Source organism: Aquarana catesbeiana, linkage group LG05 (assembly GCF_042186555.1).
Source record: "Aquarana catesbeiana isolate 2022-GZ linkage group LG05, ASM4218655v1, whole genome shotgun sequence".
In the NCBI taxonomy this organism is placed as follows: Eukaryota; Metazoa; Chordata; class Amphibia; order Anura; family Ranidae; genus Aquarana; species Aquarana catesbeiana.
The window spans coordinates 492,428,828-492,450,580 of NC_133328.1; the positions used below are offsets into that span (position 1 = coordinate 492,428,828).

Here is a 21,753-nt window from a genome sequence, read left to right on the forward strand (position 1 = left end):
CTGTCTGCCTTGAGAACCACCGTGTCTCAGGAGGTCTTGGTGTTCTCTATGACATGCGGGCACCCCATCCTGGTTCTTGCAACCAGCTGAAACCCTACAGAACACAGCTGGATCGCTGTGTGTGTGTGTGTGTGTTCAATTTTTAATCACACAATTACTAATTTTTTGGGGGGGGTTACCTTTTTTTTTTTTTTTTTTTGTTTGTTTTATTTATTTTTTTGGTTCATTGTGTATCCTGCATTCAGCAATGTCCTTGCACTCTTAAAATGCATATAAAAGTAGATGGTGGTTTTATTGCTCTTACTGTAATTTAATTTGTACAGTACATGGTGTTCATTTTTAAAAGAATGTGAAAGTTTGCCTCTGGTGTAGGAATAAGAACAGTGAGGAAATTGAATCTTCCCAGACCTAAGCCATGACTGCAACATGTAATGTAGGCCTAGACCCTAAATGGTGGTAAATGTTCTCAGTGCTGGCACAGAAGTAGATATTGCTTTATTTTCTTCCTTGCAAAGTTATGGTGTATTTTACAATGATAGAGCAATGTCCTTCTCTTTTTTTTTTTTTTTTTTTTTTTTTTTTCATTTTTCTTTTAAAATGCTGCTGTTTATTATCCATGCTTTCATGATGTGCTGTGATCCATGTAGAACAGGGGCAGGCAACCTCGGTGTAGAACAGGGGCAGGCAACCTCGGTGTAGAACAGGGGCAGGCATCATCGGCACTCTTTATCTGTGGTGAAACCGTACCCATCATGCCTCGGGTTTATACCCAGGGCTGCCGATCCTGAGCGCTTCATGTGACAGCTGGAGTGTCAAGGTTCCCTACTGCTGAACTAGAGGGAGAACTGTGTCAATTATAACAAAGTGAATATATATTCCCTGTTTTACTTTTTTGTGTGGTTGTTTTCCAAAGTATAGAACCTGTTTTATTTACTGGCACGCATCCTCATTGTAGGTATATGCACAGGACAGCTTCATGACTGAAAATGTTTACTAGTGTCAGCTACAAGTGACAGGCAATGGAGAACATATGATGATTTTACAAGCAGATGGGATATATTGGGTTCTTTTGTCATCAGGACCATTGTGGAGGGGGTACTCTATTGTAAGACTCTCTAAGAAAGCAAATGATTGGGATGGGAAAGAGGCTTGTGAGAAATCTTCAGGGTGGGATGTGACCTATCCTGGTCAGGATTATTCAGGCAAAAGTGTGGCACACATATGGGTAGAATGTGGGGAAAACTGTAACTCCATGTATATGTAGCTGACAAGTTTTGTGTTTTTAGCTAGTTCTTTTTCTTTCTCTTTTTTTTTTTTTTTTCTTTTTTCTTTTTTCTTTCTCACCGTTTTTTATTTTTTTTTTTGTTTAGTTTTTTTTTGTTTTTATGACCTCAGTGAGGCATCCCACACATACATGACTTTCTCTGTACTTTCTCCATTTGACCTTTTTTGTGAAGCCTTTTCAGTGCTAGTTACCCATGCCTGGACAAGGCTGCCAGTTCTTTTGTCTGCAGTCTTTGAATTTTCTTGGCTGAGTCAGAAGTTTGGAAAATCCAAATCGATAACCAGAATCTGAAGCAGTGTTTTTCAATCTCTCCAGAACAAAGGCCTCGGCTAACGATCATGATTCCAGACCATAAATCTTTCAGTATAAAGCTGGCCATGCATTATACAATTTTCTTTAGATTTACCTTCAACTCTGTAGTATATGGTTTTGGTAAATCCTAAAGGAAAAGGTGTGCAAGATAATTGTATAATGTTTGGCCAGTCTAAGTTTCAGTATAAGTTAAATGATCCACTAGTGATGTTTGTTGGTAAAATAAATGCCCCCTTGTATGGTTCTCTCCATGGGTGGCCCCTCTATGCTGTACTGTAAAGGTAGGTTCACACAGGTGTTATCTTGTATAACAGTAGTTTGCATTGCAAGCTTTTGGAAAGCAGTTGCAAAGCTTTCAGCAAGCTTCAAGCCGCTTTGTTCAGTTTCACTTTGGGAATATTTAAATACAGATCTTAACTGAACTGTTCACCGGCATTTTAACAACCTCCTGCCCGCCCTAGCATTCCTTTGGGCTATTACACCCAGAGGGCCAGAAAGTCTGTCTAATCATTTGACAACTGATTGGCTGCCACGGTCAAATGATCAGTAGCCAACCATTAGTACAAGTGAGCAAAGATAACTATGTCGCCAATAGATGCAATTGTGCAGCATGTGGATTTAAAACCAACCCTTTCTGCTGCTGCACCTATGCATTTTGTGTGTGAAAACAGATTAAAAAAAAAAAAAAAAGCTGCTAGCGGGCTTTCAACCTTTCCTTTCCTTATTACCCCCCTCCTTCATGACCAGGCCACTTTTTGCGGTGCGGCACTATGTTAATTTAACTGACAATTACATGGTCATTTTCTTCCCCACAAATAGAGCTTTCTTTTGGTGGTATTTGATCACCACTGTGTTCTTTATTTTTTGCGCTATAAACAAAAGACCAGTGCTACAAATATGCACTTTCACTGTACTAATGACACTGGCTGGGAAGGGTTTAAACATCTAGGACGCTCAAAGGGTTTACTGTGTACCATAGCCAGTGTTTTGTGTTTGTTATGTGTGCTGCTTTTACTAGGGAAAGAGATGGACTTGAGTCCCTGCTTTTCAGGAACACAGAATCCATCCCTTTCCCCCTGTCAGAATGGAACTCTGCCTTGTTTACATAGAAGATGGGCGGGTGCCGGCAGACATCGAGTGCCCAGCACCTACAGATTAGCGTCTGCTGTGAAATAATCAGAGCAGAAGTGGTGTGCGCGTGTGTTTGTGTCCCCTGCAGTCAGAAGTGCGGGATCACATGTGTAAGTCTATTTATCTATCAGTACTCCTGTTAAGGGTCCATGCACACTGGGCTTAAACACTGCTTCTACAGCAATTCTGTGTTTTGCCTGTAGAAGCAGCTCCGTGTTCTCCTATGTGTCCATGTACATTAGGACATTTAGAGGCATAATTTTAAGTTGAGCATTTAAGGCAGAGAAAAAATCCTTCTGGTTTGTGTTTTTGAGAGGAGTTTTCTGGCAGAAAAAAACATTAAACATTCCTAAACGTGTACAAAAAACGTTGTATATGAACTCTGTAACTGCTTTGATCACAGGACAACACTGAATTTCTGACAGGATCAGCGAGTATTTTTAGCTAGTATCTACCAATATACCAAAATGCTTAAAGCGGAGTTCCAATATATAAAACTTCTTTGTCATTTAGCAAAAAAGAAAAAAAGATGATGTAATCAAAATTTTAATACTCACTCACGTTTGTTGTTTAAAATAAATCATGATGCCCATTTTATTATAAAAAAGCAACTTATAAATTGTCATCCTGAACGTTCTCATCTTGCCTGTGGGCATGTGAAGCCCACAGGCATCCTCTTCCGGGATACGGTGCTGCTGATCGACCAGCATGCACCACCCGTTCTATCCCCGATCTCGCGCTTGCGCAGTCACCCTTTATCGGAGCGCCGTTAACTGCTCAGGTTGCCATCACAACGGGCGTCGTCGTCGGCAGTGCCCGCCCCCGTTGTGATGGCAACGAAGCCCTTGACGCTGTCCACTGACTCCTGGGAAATAATAACACACATCTCCCAGGAACGGTAAAGAGCGGAGGCGACGAGGGAAGTGACATCAGGAGCCCAGGCACTGAAGGAGACAGATTTCGTGGGTCCACATAGCAACAGGGAACAAAAAGGTAAATAAAAAAAATAAATTCTCAAATTTTTTTTTTTTTTTTTTTTTTAATTGATTTCATGCACATTCATGACATTTTTGTTTTTTTTGGGTGGAACTCCACTTTAAAAAGTTTTGATAGAATACAAAATGGCTGCCGTTATGCCGGGTTCACATACAGTCAGGTCCATAAATATTGGGACATCGACATAATTCTAATCTTTTTAGCTCTATACACCACAATGGATTTGAAATGAAACAAACAAGATCTGATTTAATTGCAGACTTTCAGCTTTAATTTGAAGGTGTTTACATCCAAATCAGGTGAACGGTGTAGGAATTACAACAGTTTGTATATGTGCCTCCCACTTTTTAAAGGACCAAAAGTCACTTTCACTTTTTAATACTTGGTTACAAATCTCTATTGCAGTCAGTTACAGCCTGAAGTCTGGAACGCATAGACATCACCAGACGCTGGGTTTCATTCCTGGTGATGCTCTGCCAGGCCTCTACTGCAACTGTCTTCAGTTCCTGCTTGTTCTTGGGGCATTTTCCCTTCAGTTTTGTCTCCAGCAAGTGAAATACATGTTCAATCGGATTCAGGTCAGGTGATTGACTTGGCCATTGCTTGCCGTCCAATGAGTTCTGAAGCATTTTGCTGAATATGAGCAGATAATATTGCCCGAAACACTTCAGAAGCTGCTTTTGTCAGCAGTCACATCATCAAAAAATACAAGAGAACCAGTTCCATTGGCAGCCATACATGCCCACGCCATGACACTACCACCACCATGCTTCACTGATGAAGTGGTATGCTTTGGATCATGAGCAGTTCCTTTCCTTCTCCATACTCTTCTCTTCCCATCACTCTAGTACAAGTTGACCTTGGTCTCATCTGTCCATAGGATGTTGTTCCAGAACTGTGAAGGCTTTTTTAGATGTTTGGCAAACTCTAATCTGGCCTTCCTGTTTTTTGAGGCTCACCAATGGTTTACCTCTTGTGGTGAAACCCTCTATATTCACCCTGGTGAAGTCTTCTCTTGATTGTTGACTTTGACACACATACACCTACCTCCTGAGGGGGGGTTTGGTCTGGTCTACTGTTGTGAAGGGTGCTTTCTTCACCAGGGAAAGAATTCTTCGGTCATCCACCACAACTGTTTTCCATGGTCTTTTGGTGTTGCTGAGCTCACCGGTGCGTTCTTTCTTTTTCAGGATGTTCCAAACAGTTGATTTGGCCACACCTAATGTTTTTGCTATCTCTCTGATGGGTTTTTTTTTTTTTTTTTTTTTCAGCCTAATGATGGCTTGCTTCACTGATAGTGACACCTCTTTGGATCTCATATTGAGAGTTGACAGCAACAGATTCCAAATGCAAATAGCACACTTGAAATGAACTCTGGACCTTTTATCTGCTCCTTGTAAATGGGATAATGAGGGAATAACACACACCTGGCCATGGAACAGCTGAGCAGCCAATTGTCCCATTACTTTAGGTCCCTTAAAGTGGGAGGCACATATGCAAACTGTTGTAATTCCTACACCGTTCACCTGATTTGGATGTAAATACCCTCAGTTTAAATCTGAAAGTTTGCAGTTCGTTTCATTTCAAATCCATTGTGGTGGTGTATAGAGCCAAAAAGATTAGGATTGTGTCGATGTCCCAATATTTATGGACCTGACTGTATGTGCGGCTTCGGTTTGCCGTCGGGGGGTCTGGTGCGTTTGCATGTTCAGGTGCGATTTAGGTGTGAATTTTTGCCTGAATTTGCACCTAAACCAGGCCCAAAATGCACAGGACCCTTATTGAAACCGTACCGCGTCCGCCCCAGATATATGTGAACCGGCTCCATTTGAGAGCCACTCGCATTCACATCTCATGTGAATAGGATGTGGTTTAAAAGATCCAATTCGCGTATATGTGAAACCCAGCCTTAATCTGTCACTGGTCCAGAATAAAGCTAACATTATAAAGCCTGCCATACATGACCCTGGTGTTTAAGGCCAGTTCACACTGATGCGGTTTGAGCGCACTACAGGTATAGTGCAGTTTACCCACAGGTTTGATGCGGGTTAACTGCACTTCCCCATTGATTTCTATTATCTTCCACAGTTTTGGTGTAGTTTCCGAAAGCAGAGGTATAATGCGTTTGCACCACAACTCTGGAAGATAATTGAATTCAAAGGGAAAGCATAGCTAAACCTCCCCAAACTCGTGGGTACACTGTGCTGCATCCACAGTGCGGTAAAAGGGGCTTACCTGCTGGCGGAGTACACAGGTGCACCACCCAGCTCTGCTGCCAGTAGCCTGCCAAACTCTTTGGAGAGGGTGACTGTTGCTGTTTCTGTACAGTGCACCTAGCTAGCAGTGCGGGTTTGGGCATTTGTCCCCTAGATGCATACCGCTAGGTGCACTATCCATCTGCAGCCGATATCAGCCTCTCTAAAAAGTTTGTCAGGTTGCATGGTGTACCTTCCACTCCTAACTAAACACCAGAGCTAAACACCCAGTGTGCATGGGGACTAATCGTGCAGACCCAAAAAATTATGCCTGCTCCAGCCTAGGACTCCTCCTGCTTCTAGAAATTGTTGTGCTCCTGTCTTACTGTATCTGTAAATATAACCATTGTTTTTATATTTGGATTTTGTGAGCAGTGACCAGTATGTTACCCCCACACAGTACAGGGAGAGACGGAGACAGAGGAGTGAAGATTGCACTGCAGGTGGTGGGATTCCACAAGTCTGATAGCATGGGAAATTTCTGTACAGAGTATACAGCAGACAAAGGGAGTGCTCGTGTAGCAACTTCTAATCTAACACGTTTTCTTGTCTCTGGTTTTATGAAAGTTCGCCCTGACTGCACTTAGTTACGGTTTACTGATATCTGTGTCTGTACAGTTTAGGGTGTAGAGAATAATCTGAGGACTTTTTTTTTTCTGAACATTAAGGGAAAACTATGGGCAAAGCATTTATTTAATATGCATTATAGGTAATTTTTTAATCTTCCTTTTTTTTTTTAAGGTAAATGCGAAGGTGTTCCGTGCAGCCCCATTCATGTCAATTGGAACGCATCAGCTGCACAGACACAGCAGCTGCTCACAATGTGACAGTAGTGCGGGTGCATGGCCCTGAATGCACATTTTCTGCAGTTGGGGATGGGGCACCTGCATGGCTATCAGATTGGGAGCAGCTGCTAAATAGGGACTGCCTGCATGGAGATTCAAAGAGCACCGGTGCTGCCCTCGCAAGGACATACGCTGTAGTACCCTTGTGTGAACAAGGCCTTAAAGAGACCCTGTCACCAACTTAAAAATTGTGGGTAAAGGACAGAAAATAAGTTGTATGATTTTCGCAGTGTTTTTTTTCCTGTCCAGAACGTGAATTCATTTAAAAAATTTGCAATGTGCCTTTAAGCTTGCTAGCAAATTTTGGCTTTTTCAACAACAGCTATGTAGATATAGAGTACAGTGATTGATATCAACCTAGGACAGGAAGTATGCTACTGGCGGGATCACCAAGGGGGGGGGGGGCTGTAAAAAAGAGCCAATGCAGCCACCACAGTCGCATTCTGGCAAGCTGCATTGTATAAAATGTGGTTTGTTTTTTTTTTTTTTTTTTTTTTTTGGGGGGGGGGGGGGGGGGGTTTAGATGGGATTTCACAAATGCTTTTGTTTTTTTTTCATAATCTATATTGGAAGATTTGGGCGGCACAGTGGTGTAGTGGGTAGCACTCTCGCCTAGCAGTAAAAAGTGTCGCTGGTTCGAATCCCAACCACGACATTACCTTCCTGTTATCCCTGTGCCTGTGCGGTTTCCTCCGGGTACTCCGGTTTCCTTCCACACTCCAAAAACATGCTGGTAGGTTAATTGGCTTTTGTCCAAAATTGGCCCTAGTATATGAATTTGAGTTGTGGACCTTAGATTGTGGGCTCCTTGAGGGTAGGCACCAATGTGGGTGTGCGATGTATGTGTGGAGCGCTGCGTAAATTGACGGCACTATATGGGTACCTTAAATAAATATAATGGATGAGCATCTTAATGAGACACAATGTACAAGGATAGGAACAATTGTAGACGCTCACTCAGGTTGAACTGGTGTCTTTATTCAACCTTACTAACTATGTAACTATTTGGCATCTATTAATCAGATTTGTTCAAAAATATGGCTAAATATTTGTGTGTGCAAAACAAATAAAATGCTTTTTCTTATTGTTTGCAGGTCACCTTTGATTTTGGACATGGTCTCCATGTAGAGGTAAGCAATTATGTCATCTACCAGAAGGGCTAGTCTAAGCTGTTTCACAGGCTGTGGGATGATTAGCATCTAACATCCTTCTGTTTTTAAATTAGGTTTCCAGTGCTATACTAACTTGGCAGTGTTGCAGTGCATACGTATGATAGCTCCATTTTAGAACACTTCAGTCACGTACATAATTGTGGACTAGAAGCTACGTCTAGGCTTCTTTTTAGGGAATGAACAAGAAAAAAAGGTGTACTACAACCCCTGGTGCAAAATATGGAATCACCGGTCTTGGAAAATGTTCATTTAATTGTGTAGAAAAATAAATAATCACAGACATGCCTCAAAACCTATTTTCATTTAACATTCCAACCTTCTGGCTTTAAGAAACACTTAAAGAAAGAAAGAAAACTGTAGTCAATTGCAACTGTTTTTGCAGATCAAACAGAGGAAAAAAATATGGAATCGCTCAAATCTGAGGAAAATATTATGGAATCACCACATACTTTGCAGTTCTAAAACAAACATCTGCATTACATTACATCCTGAAAAATGATGTCGTTGTCATCATCAACTAACGTCCTTTCAATTGATGGAATAAGAAAAGTGTCCAAAATCTCAATATAAACTTGTGCATTTATTGAAGATTTAATGACCGTCCTCTTCCCCGTACCTTTACCTGACATGCAACCCCATATCATCAATGATTGTGGAAATTTGTATGTTTTCTTCAGGCATTCGTCTTCATACATTTCATTGGAACGCAACCAAACAAAAATTCCAGCATCATCACCCTGGCCAATGCAGATTTGTAATTCATCCCTGAATATTATTTTCATCCAATCATCCACAGTCCATGATTGCTTGTCTTTATCCCACTGTAACCATGTTTTTTTCTGTTTAGGTGGTAATGATGGTTTTCATTAGTACAAATCAAATGGGAAGGTTGTTAAAGGGAAGTGTACTGGTAGACCAAGGAAGACATCAAAGCATCAAAAAAACTAAAAGCGTAGAAAACTTAAAGCAATATGCCTTGAAAACATAAAATACAGAACATAACAAATGAGGAAGAAATGGTCAGAAACTGGAGTCAGTGTCTGTGATTGAACTGTAAGACATCACCTAAAGGAAATGGGATTTACATACAGAAAAGCCAAATGAAAACCAACAAAAACACGGTTACACTGGGCTAAAGGAAAGCAATCACGGACTGCGGATGACCGGATGAAAGTGATATTCAGGGATGAATTACAAATCTGCATTGGGCAGGGTGATGATGCTGGAATTTTTGTTTGGTTGCGTTCCAATGAAATGTATGAAGACGAATGCCTGAAGAAAACCTACAAATTTCCACAATCATTGATGATATGGGGTTGCATGTCAGGTAAAGGTACGGGGAAGAGGACGGTCATTAAATCTTCAATAAATGCACAAGTTTATATTGAGATTTTGGACACTTTTCTTATTCCATCAATTGAAAGGACATTAGTTGATGACATAATTTTTCAGGATGTAATGTAATGCATATGTTTGTTTTAGAACTGCAAAGTACGTGGTGATTCCATAATATTTTCCTCAGATTTGAGTGATTCCATATTTTTTTCCGCTGCTTGATCTGCAAAAAACGTTGCAATTGTCTACAGTTTTCTTTCTTTTTTTTAAAGCGGAGTTCCACCCAAATTTTGAACAATATCTGTATGTATTCTCTTCCTTGCCTAGATGCTGACATGCCGTTTAAAAAAAAATTAAATCGCCGTAATTACCTTTTATTTTTCTATTCTTCTTTGCACTTCCTGGTTCTCCTCCCGTGGGAGTAGGCGTGTTTCTAGCCTCTCCCAGACTCCTGGGAGCTAGTCTCAGGCTTCCCAGGATGCCACTGAGCATGTGCGGGAACGAGTAGTGAATGCTGGGAGCACAGCATTCACCACATCCAGGAAATAAATGCTTGTGGGCTTCAAATGCCCACAATGAAGATGGAAACCGCCTGCAGTGAATAATATGTTATTCTTTCCGACAAAATCTGACACAGGTGGACATATTACACACAATATGTGAGTATGTAATGCTGAGAAGAAAAGTTTGTGAATGAACTCAAAAAAAAAAAAAAAAAACGATAGATAGATGGACCCCCGCTTTAAGTGTTTCTTAAAGCCAGAAGGTTGGAATGTTAAATGAAAATTAGTTTTGAGGCATGTCTGTGATTAATTGTGTAGAAAAATAAAAAATAAACAGTTGAATGAACATTTTCCAAGAGTGGTGATTCCATACTTTTTGCCAGGGGTTGTATAACAGTAAACCTAGGTCGGACTTTAAAGGCATAGGAAACAATGAAGAGGTAGGAGAATAAACACTATTTAATTTAATAAACACTATTTATTGAAAAATACACAACATGAATAGAACAGTACAGAAAAATTTAAAAATCATGTATAATGTGCAGTGAGCCCTTGTGTATCAAAACTGGCTTCTATATAGTCCATTTCTGTTGAATTATAGCACACTAGCACCAGCTGTAATTGTTTGGGCTTGTTCACACAGGACGCTTTACTGTGGGGCCCCAGGTCTGTTTTCTCAGCAGGGGGATTCTCCTTGCATACATTTTTAGTTTACTAATTTTCCAAGAGTCAAGGTAGTTAACTGGCCTACCTGCAGTCCAATCCTTTCACTAACTGAAAATATTTGGCACATACTTTTGAGACGTGTTACTGCCATCAATTTTTTTTTTTAATAATATTTTCTTTTCTTTTTTTAAATGGTACAAATTCTCAGTTTAACCACTTCAATACCGGGCACTTTCACCCCATTCCTGCAACACTGTACCCAAATGAGATTTTAATATTTGTTGTGGTTTTTTTTTTTTTTTTTTTTTTGAGATTTGCAAATCATTGTATTCTGTTATGTAGATTTTGGGGTCGGTTCACACCAGAACATGTTGTGGGAAACCCACGTTCCGTGTGCGTTTCCTACACCGTGTTCAAAACACACTGGAGTTGTGATCGGCAGTGGATGTCAATATTAAGTTAATGGCACCCTAAACGCAGTGCGTTTGCCCGCACCGGATCACCTTAACAGAAGTACGATGCGGTTGCAGTGAGTTTTTCTGTCTTCGTCTACAATATCACCATTTTGTTATAAATGGTTTCCTTTTAAACCTACTGGATGAATTGTTTTCATATAATTTTTTTTTTTTTTTTTCTGGTGTTCATATTCTGAAACCTGATTGTCTGCACCTTTTTATCTATAGGGATTCCGCCTACCAGCTGTCGTTGCTTGTATTGGACATCTTCCAAAGAGATGTGAATCGGAGCCTACAGAAATGTCTGCTGGTGTGTTTACCCCATTGCAGCATGGCCACTCTAAACCCACTTAGGCCATGTCCAGTGAGGTGTACGCAGCCATGCAGTAAAAGTCTGCATGGACCAAATGAGAAGCTTGATCATTCGGCCCACGGGGGACTGTATAATAAGAATTAGTCTGGGTTCACTTATATGCGATGCGGGAATCGGCACGATTCCTGTGCGGGTTCCCACATCGCATGTCATCTGCCAGAGGTTCACACTGACATCTGCGAACCACTGTGGGTGTCAATGTAAAGGTAATGACACCCCCCAGATTGGTTCGCAGATCAGTGTGAACACCCATGCGATCCAATTCTAGTGCGGAGCAAAAAAGGGTCCTGCACCATTTTGGTGCGAATACGAATTCAGCCATATAGATTATATGGCTGAATTCGCAATCTATATGGCTGAATTCACATCGCATGTGATCTGTACGGGAGTGCGGTGCAAATCGCATCACATGCAATGTCTAACATCGCACTAGTGTGAACCCGGCCTCCAAGACAAGTTGAATAAACATTCTGAGTTTGGCATAATGCCAAGGGTTACTGGATAGCTTTAGCAGGTTACTGGTCAATTTTGCTTAATGCTGAAAGTTTCTCTTTATAAATGTCATAGTATTGGAAGGGTTATTAAGCCAAAGCTCAGAAGAAATGACTCCCATGCCTTTCCATGCCAGTGAAGAAAACCATGGGTGCACAGGCTAAAATGATTAGGAGTACTTTAGACCATTAGCCAGAGCAGTGCAATGAAACAGTAGGGAAAGGTATATAAAACAGCTGATCAGTGTTGAAAAATAAGTGAATTTTGCCAGTGCTGAAAAGTAGTAGTAGGTTTTTGGATTTTTCTATAAAACCCTTTATTGGCACGCTAATGTTAACTTTTTAGGTTTAATTTTGTAATCTGATGACATTGAACTTTCTAATTTTATAACCAACTTTTTAAAGCAGTAGCGCATGTTTCCCTTAGTTTAGTGAATGAGGGGAAACTGAACTTTAACCATCAAATCAAAAGTTGTGTGTGGGATTTTTTTTTTTTTTTTTTAATTTTAGTCTGGCACGGTCTCCTGCAGTATTTCCTTTCCTTGCTGCTACTAACTGCCACACCATTCTTTTGAGTTGCATGATGGCCGGCATCTTTCAACCCATGTCCTACGAGCCCAGGCTATCATGAACCCCGGAGGTGCATCATCATGCTGGCCTGAGTTCACAGGACTGTAGCACAGAACGTAGCACACATTTTCTTAGGGGAGACCTTCCGTAGTGACTAGTCAGAAGGAAAGACATGTGATCCTACTGGATGACCAAGGCCAAAAATATGTATGTCTTCTAGGTGGGGAATGAACAAGTTGGCGACATATTGCAACATCAGTCTTTTTCGACCTCCTTTTTAGAGGCTGGATGGAGAGTGATGCTCAATTTATCTCTTCAGAATTCCCCATAGGTGTTTGGTTGGGTTCAGATCAGGAGACATACTTGTCCGCTGAATCACCTGTTCTTCAAAAATGCAACAGTGGTCTTTTGATGTGTTTTGGATCATTGTCATGCTGGAAAAGCACGGCAACCAAGGGCACGGAGTGATGGGATTATCTTCTCTTTCAATATAAAGCAGTGCATCTGTGAATTCATGATGCCATCAATGAAGTGCAGCTCCCCAACACCAGCAGCACTCATGCAGCCCCACAGAAGGACACTGCCACCACCGTGTTTCACTGTAGGCACTTTGCATTTTTCTTTGTACTCCTCACCTTTGCAACAACATACAGTTTTGAAGCCATCTATCCGGAAAACAATTATCTTGGTCTCATCACTCCAGAGTACAGAGTCCCCATAGTCTTCTTTTTCAGCATGGGCCTTGGCAAATTCTGGAGGGCTTTTTTGTGGCTTTAGGAGAAGCTTCCTTTGTGGATGACACCCATGCATGCCATTCCTCTGCAGCGTACGTCGTATTGTGTCACGGGAAACAATCACCCCAGTTGGGCTTTCGACTTCTTTAGCTAACTGCAGTGAACTTGCATGGCGGTTTTTTTTCAACCCTTCTCATCAGACACTCCCTGTCAAGGTGTTAAAGCGTTTGTTAACCTAAAAAAAAAAAAAAAAAAAATTCCTGTTCCCTTTAAAGCATGTTATACAGCACAGTGCTTGTGCTGTGTCATTTGGCCCCCTGTATCGCCTAGCTGATCCTGCTTGGCTATGCCCTCCCCTCCGTGCGCTGACCACCATATATCAGGGCTCCTGAGCCCTGACACAGCTGTCAGCGTATGTGTTGCCGCAGCCCTGCTCTGTCTCTGGTGTCCTCTCCTCCATCCTCTTCCCCCTTCCCCCTCTGTCTGCTCGTGTCAGCGCTCCCCACCCCCGATCCTGCTGCTCTCATACTTAACATTCATTAAATCCTCCCATTTTCATCTGTATTAGAACAATAAGTTCCCCTGTGTCTGTGTTATATCATAAATATGCTTATCTGTACTGATAACAGTGTCTTCCTGCGATCATGTGACTCGGCTCTGTCTCTCCTCCATGGCTGACGTCAGTGGCAGTGCTAGGCCCCGCCCACTGGAACTGTCAGCCAGGCAGAGGAGAGAGGAGGCACCTGATCGCAGGAAGACACTGCTAGCAGTATAGAAAAGCATATTTATGATATAACACACAGGCAAACTTATTATTCTAATACAGATGGAATGGGAGCTTTTTATACAAGTGGCTTAACATCGTCTCTGGGATGGTTGCAGTTCCATTTTTGTATCACTTTTGCTACAGTATTCTAACTGATAAGTGAAGTTTTGCTGATCTACTTGCAGCCTTCACCTTTCTTGTGTTAGAAAATATATATCTATTTTTTTTTTTCTCAGGCTTTGTGACATTTCTCTTCCGTGTGGTGAATTGCTGATAGCATGAAATGGAAATGGGTTTTCCTTAAAGCAGAGTACCAGGCTTTTTTTTTTTTTCGTTTTATTAAAGGTGTAGCTCCTGACTTTTATTAAACAGACATCCGCCTGTCCCATGGTCCAGTGATGCATGGAGCCTCGCTCCTCTCCCCCTCCTCTCCACGGTGCCCCCATTGAAACTGTGGGCACCTGGCCGTGACAGCTGCGGGGCGCACACTGAGCATGCGTGAGTCCCTTTGCACTCTCCTACTGGACAGGCAATCTTCTGGGACCTGTGACTTGTCCAGAAGATTGCCGAGAGGGAGGGGCCGCCTAGAGGGAGAGGAGGAGTTGCCTAGGCGGCCCGTAGTCGAAAGTAGAAAGTGGGACAGGAAGTCATCCACACCCCCACCCCCCCCCCCAAAAAAAAGGACATGCCAAATGTGGCATGTAAGGTGGCGAGGAGTGCTTAAAGTGGAAGTTCCACTTTTTTGGGTGGAACTCCGCTTTAAGTAACACCTTTTTATAATCCACTATCTGCTGGACACCTGAATAACTTACTAGACTCACCTGTAGTGGAATTCTGATTAATTAGGATTTTTTTGTCTTAGTGTCGGTTCACACTGGGGTGACTTATTAAGCAATTCCATTCAGTGCAATGGAACCATTCTAATTGGAGCAACTCAAGTCCGACTCCGACTTAGAAAAAGGTTCCTGCACTACTTGGGGGTGGCTCTGGAGTGGCTTACATTGACTTCTATTAAAGAAATCGTTTGCAAGATGCGCTGTGCGGGGCTGCTTTGCAGCTGCCCCAGTGTGAATCGAGCCTAAAATTTTAGCTTTGCTCCTAAGAATTTCATTGTGGTGTATTCATTTTTGCAACGTGGTCTTGAAAGAATTTGTTAGGAAAAAATATTTTTGTGTGTGCAAATTAGAGCTGCACGATTAATCGTCAAGAATCGTTATCACGATTTTATTTTATTTATTTATTTTCTGTTGCGATCTTGACTAAAGTGCTTCACGATTCTTCCTATGCAAAGAATTCTCTCTGCTCTTCTGAAGCCACAGCCATCAAAAGAAAGGAAGAGAAAAACTGGGCAGTCTGTCAAGACTCATAACATTCTTTAGCAGTTTAACTTAAGTATAAACATTGTAACAATTTGTCAATGGAATAGACTTTGTGTGTAAGTGAAAAAAGTTTAACCACTTAAACACTAAACCTTTTTCTGACATTTTTTGGTTTCAAGTTAAAGCGGAGGTCCGCCCTAAAAAAAAAAAAAAAAAAAAAAATTCTATAAAAAGGCTCAAAAAAAAAAAAAAAAAATTTTACTTACCAGAAATGGCTGTTGCAAGGCAAATCGTCCTAATCTGCCACTTCCTATTCCACGGTAGTCTTCATTCTTCTCCTCCTTGCGTTGTCTTCTAGGGAATGGGGCACGCTGTTTTCTGGGACCTGTGTGTGTCCCAGAACACAGCACATTCACAAAGTGCCGCGCGACTTGCGCATGCGCAGTAGGAAACGTGCAGTGAAGCTGCAAGGGTCCACTGCCTGTTTCCCTTGGTTGGAATGGCGGCGCCGGGACCTAATCCGATGGATGTATCGGCCTCAGGCGGCCGACATCTTGGGCACCCTGGACAGGTAAGTGTGCTTACCTAAACAGTGTTTTGTAGCTGCTGACTTTTAAAAAAAAAAAAAATTTTCAGCTCGAACACCACTTTTAAATTTTTTTTTTTTTGCTAGAAAATTACTTAACCACTTCAATACTGGCCCATAGTCAAATGACGGCCACAGATGGGATCTCCCATCCTGGGTGGCCGTCATATGACATCCTAGGCTTCCCGGCCGTCTAGGGCGTGCCCGCCCGCCGCGTTGCTCGGGTCCCGGTGCTTGTGCCCGGCGGGCGCGATGTCCGCCGGGCACCCGCGATTGCCCTTTAACCGAGCAGGACTTTGGATCTGTGTGTGTAAACACACAGATCCACGTCCTTTCAGGTGAGAGGAGACCGATCTGTGTTCCCAGTACAGAGGAACACCGATCAGTCTCCTCCCCTTATGAGTCCCCACCCCCTACAGTTAGAATCACTCCCCTAGGAAACACATTTAACCCCTCGTGTCCCCCTAGTGGTTAACCCCTTCCCTGCCTTTCAGTTATACAGTAATCAATGCAATTTTATAGCATTGATCGCTGTATAAATGTGAATGGTCCCAAAAATGTGTCAGGTGTCGCAGTCACGAAAAAAATCGCAGATAGCCGCCATTACTAGTAAAAAAAAAAAAAAAAAAAATATCTTTTTAAAAAATGCCATAAATCCTGTATTTTGTAGACGCTATAACTTTTGCGCAAACCAATCAATATACGCTTATTGCGAAAATTTTTTTTTTTTTTACCAAACATATGTAGAAGAATACGTATCGGCCTAAACTGAGGAAAAAATGTGGTTTAAAAAAAAAAAAAAAAAATTGGGATATTTATTATAGCAAAAAGTATAAAATATTGTGTTTTTTTTTCAAAATTGTCGCTCTTCTTTTGTTTATAGCGCAAAAAATAAAAACCGCAGAGGTGATCAAATACCACCAAAAGACAGCTCTGTTTGTGGGGAAAAAAGGACGTCAATTTTGTTTGGGTACAGTGTCGCACGACCGCACAATTGTCGCTTAACCGCTTGCCGCCCGCCGGCTGTCATATGACGGCGAGGCGGCTCTCGTTCTGGGAGGGCGTCATGACGCCCTCGACTTCCCTACCCACCGGGGGGCGCACGCGCTCGTCGCCGCCGGCAATCGCGCGCGCCCGCCGTGTCACTGAGCACCCAATGCGCGTGCCTGACGGCCGCGATGTCCGCCCGGAACACGCGATTGCCCAGTAACACGGCAGGATGTGGATCTGTGTGTGTAAACGCACAGATCCACGTCCTGTCAGAGAGGAGAGGAGACCGATCTGTGTTCTCAGTACAGAGCAACACAGATCGGTCTCCTCCCCTTGTGAGTCCCCTCCCCCTTCAGTTAGAAACATTCCCTAGGAACACAGTTAACCCCTCGAGCACCACCTAGTGTTAACCCCTTCCCTGCCAGTCACATTTATACAGTAATCAATGCATTTTTATAGCACTGATCGCTGTATAAATGTGAATGGTCCCAAAAATGTGTCAAGTGTCCGATGTGTATGCCACAATATCGCAGTCACAATAAAAATCGCAGATCACTGCCATGACTAGTAAAAAAAAAAAAAAAAAAAAAAATAATAAAAATGCTATAAATCTATCCCCTATTTTGTAGATGCTATAACTTTTGCGCAAACCAATCAATATACGCTCGATTTGATTTTTTTTTTTTTTTTTTTTTTTTTTTTTTTTTTTTAACCATAAATATGTAGAAGAATATATCGGCCTAAACTGAGGAAAAAATTTGTTTTTAAAAAAAAAAGAGAAAAATTGATTATTATAACAAAAAGTAAAAAATATTGTGTGTGTGTGTGTGTGTGTGTGTGTGTGTGTGTGTGTGTGTGTTTTTGTGTTTTTTTTTTTTTTTTCCTTCAAACTTGTCTCTTTTGTTTATAGCGCAAAAAATAAAAACCACAGATGTGATCAAATACCACCAAATTTGTGGGGAAAAAATAATAAAAATTTCATTTGGGTACAGTGTTGTATGACTGCGCAATTGTCATTCAAAGTGTGACAGCGCTGAAAAATGGCTTGGGCAGGAAGGGGGTTAAAATGCCCGGCATTGAAATGGTTAAAGTGCGACAGCGCTGAAAACTAAAAATTGGTCTAGGAAGGAAGGGGGTGAAAATGCCCTGTATTGAAGTGGTTAAAACCCCCAAACATTATATATATTTTTTTTTAGTAGACACCCTAGAGAATAAAATGGTGGTTGTTGCAATATTTTATGTCACACTGTATTTGCACAGCGGTCTTTCAAATTTTTTTTGTATAATGTGAAAGATTTTACGTTGCGAGAATTGTGATCTTTTCATTCTAAGCAAAAAAAAAATCGTGATTCTCATTTTGGCCGGAATTGTGCAGCTCTAGTGCAAATTAAGAAACCTTGGTTGCAACCAATGACCGCTTTTTGTTGGAGTATTTTATAGATGGATAGATCTCATTGTTAAAAGGTATCAGTCAGGAGAAGGGTACAAAAAAATTTTTCAAGGCATTAGATATATCATGGAACATAGTGAAGACAGTCATCATCTAGTGGAGAAAATATGGCACAACAGTGACATTACCAAGAACTGGACATCCCTCCAAAATTTATGAAAAGCCGAGAAGAAAACTGGTCAGGGAGGCTACCAAGAGGCCTAAAGCAACATTAGAGGAGCTACAGAAATATCTGGCAAGTATTTGGCTGTGTGGTACATGTGACAACAATCTCCCGTATTATTCATATGTCTGGGCTATGGGGTAGAGTGGCAAGATGGAAGCCCTTTCTTACAAAGAAAAACATCCAAGCCTGGCTAAATTTTGCGAAAACACATTTGAAGTCTCCCAAAAGCATGTGGAAAAATATGTTATGACCTAAAACCAAGGTTGAACTTTTTGGTCATAATTCCAAAAGATCTGTTTGGCGCAAAAATGCTGAACCTCACCAAAAGAATGCCATACCCACAGTGAAGCATGGTGGTGGCAGCATCATGCTTTGGGGCTGTTTTTCTCCAGCTGGAACAAGGGCATTAGTTAAGGTAGAGGGAATTATGAACAGTTCCAAATACCAGTGAAAATTGGCACAAAACCTTCAAGCTTCTGCTAGAAAGCTGAACATGAAGAGAAACTTCATCTTTCAGCATGACAACGACCCAAATCAGTGGGGACGGAAAGTATTCAGACCCCCCCCTTAAATTTTTCACTCTTTGTTATATTGCAGCCATTTACTAAAATCATTTAAGTTCATTTTTTTCCTCATTAATGTACACACAGCACCCCATATTGACAGAAAAACACAGAATTGTTGACATTTTTGCAGATTTATTAAAAAAGAAAAACTGAAACATCACATGGTCCTAAGTATTCAGACCCTTTGCTCACTATTTAGTAGAAGCACCCTTTTGATCTAATACAGCCATGAGTCTTTTTGGGAAAGATGCAACAAGTTTTTCACACCTGGATTTGGGGATCCTCTGCCATTCCTCCTTGCAGATCCTCTCCAGTTCTGACAGGTTGGATGGTAAGCATTGGTGGACAGCCATTTTTAGGTCTCTCCAGAAATGCTCAATTGGGTTTAAGTCAGGGCTCTGGCTGGGCCATTCAAGAACAGTCACAGAGATGTTGTGAAGCCACTCCTTTTGTTATTTTAGCTGTGTGCTTAGGGTCATTGTCTTGTTGAAAGGTAAACCTTCGGCCCAGTCTGAGGTCCTGAGCACTCTGGAGAAGGTTTTCGTCCAGGATATTCCCTGTACTTGGCCACATTCAAATTTTCCCACGATTGCAACAAGTCATCCTGTAGCTGAAAAACACCCCCACAGCATGATGCTGCCACCACCATGCTTCACTGTTGGGACTGTATTGGACAGGCGATGAGCAGTGCCTGGTTTTCTCCACACATACCGCTTAGAATTAAGGCCAAAATGTTCTGTCTGTCTCATCAGACCAGAGAATCTTATTTCTCACCATCTTGGAGTCCTTCAGGTGTTTTTTTTTTTTTTTTAGCAAACTCCATGCGGGCTTTCATGTGTCTTGCACTGAGGAGAGGCTTCCGTCGGGCCACTCTGCCATAAAGCCCCGACTGGTGGAGGGCTGCAGTGATGGTTGACTTTCTACAACTTTCTCCCATCTCTCAACTGTATCTCTGGAGCTCAACCACAGTGATTTTTGGGTTCTTCTTTACCTCTCTCACCAAGGCTTTTCTCCCCAGATAGCTCAGTTTGGCTGCACGGCCAGCTCTAAGAAGTGTTCTGGTCGTCCCAAACGTCTTCCATTTAAGGATTATGGAGGCCACTGTGCTCTTAGGAACCTTACATTTTTTTTGTAACCTTGGCCAGATCTGTGCCTTGCCACAATTCTGTCTGAGCTCTTCAGGCAGTTCCTTTGACTTTGATTCTCATTTGCTCTGACATGCACTGTGAGCTGTAAGGTCTTATATAGACAGGTGTGTGGCTTTCCTAATAAAGTCCAATCAGTTTAATCAAACACAGCTGGAGTCGAAGGTGTAGAACCATCTCAAGGATGATCAGAAGAAATGGACAGCACCTAAATGAGTGTCACAGCAAAGGGTCTGCATACTTAGGACCATGTGATATTTCAGTTTTTTTTTTCTTTTTTAATAAATCTGCAAAAATGTCAAAATTCTGTGTTTTTTCTGTCAATATGGGGTGCTGTGTGTAAATTTAATGAGGGAAAAAAATGAACTTAAATGATTTTAGCAAATGGCTGCAATATAACAGAGTGAAAAATTTAACGGGGTCTGAATACTTTCCGTCCCCACTGTACATCCAAATCAACAAAGGAATAGCTTCACCAGAAGATTAAAGTTTTTTTGGAATGGCCCAGCCAGAGACCAGACCTGAATCCGATTGAAAATCTGTGGGGTTATCTGAAGAGGGCTGTGCACAGGAGATGCCCTCGCAATCTGGCAGATTTGGAGTGTTTTTGCAAAGAAGAGTTAAAGAGAAAGCGAAAGGCTAACCTATGTTGAGGAGGGAGTGTCACATCCTGTAATTGAGACAGAAATAAGAGAAATTCCCCTAAATGGACTTTAAAGGCACTCAATTGATGTTGTATAATAAAGAATATATAGCAAGGTATGCAAAAATATATAAAACAATACATACATTTTATTTGTAGAAATGCATTAAAAACATTTGTAACGAGACATTAATTAATCTATACAGTGCATATAACATGTCATAAAGAAAGATATATGTAACAAAACCTCCTCACACCCTACGCGTTTCGGTCTGCATATATAGTCCTTCAGGGCTGTAAAGAATTAGGAGGGGTTCAACTAAGATGAAAATAAAAATATACAGTCAATTAGAAAATTCTAGGATTTATGAGATCATAGAGGGTTATAGATTTGAAAAAATAACGTTATTGGCACTTACATACGTTTGGTAGAGAGGTTTGACAATGTTTTGTTGATTCACATAAAAGCTTGCAATTAGAGTAGCACCAAATAATTGAGATGGTGGAAAGGCTGTCTTGGGATAAACAATGGATCATCAGAATGGTATATGCAAAAAGGAGGATAGGTTTGTATCTTTAATAGGGGGATCCCTCCTGTACTCCACAGCAGCGGTACGACCGAAGGAATATACTGAGGCAAAAAGGGGATCCCTGGGGGTAAAAAGAGTGGACTGAATATATGGATCTACTTGATATGGGGTAGTTAGTATGTGGTGGAGGAATCGGAATGAATAAAATTGTAAGAGACATATGGGAAAAAGATAATTATCTATATTGCATTGGTATATGAGGATATCAAATATATATATTTTAATCAGATAAAAGAGCCGCGCTAGAAAAAATGTATCTTAGATCAAAAAGCAGCAATAAATAGTGCAACAAAAAAAATCAAAAATAAATTAAACTGCGCTAAAAGAGAATAAATGTCCAAAAGATTTATCTGTGGGCATCAAACAGAGGCACTAAGGATCACCCGAACACCATAAAATATGAAAAATA

The 21,753-nt window shown here is 41.3% G+C and overlaps 1 protein-coding gene across 1 annotated transcript in view; it reads left to right on the plus strand.

The window, feature by feature from the left end:
• The window catches only part of DSG2 (desmoglein 2), a gene marked incomplete in the record, with an annotated part of 107,198 nt that overhangs the window by 14,832 nt on the left and 70,613 nt on the right, over nucleotides 1-21,753 (plus strand). The window contains 1 exon segment of the mRNA XM_073631514.1: nucleotides 7,919-7,954. Coding sequence (XP_073487615.1) covers nucleotides 7,919-7,954 — 36 coding nt within the window.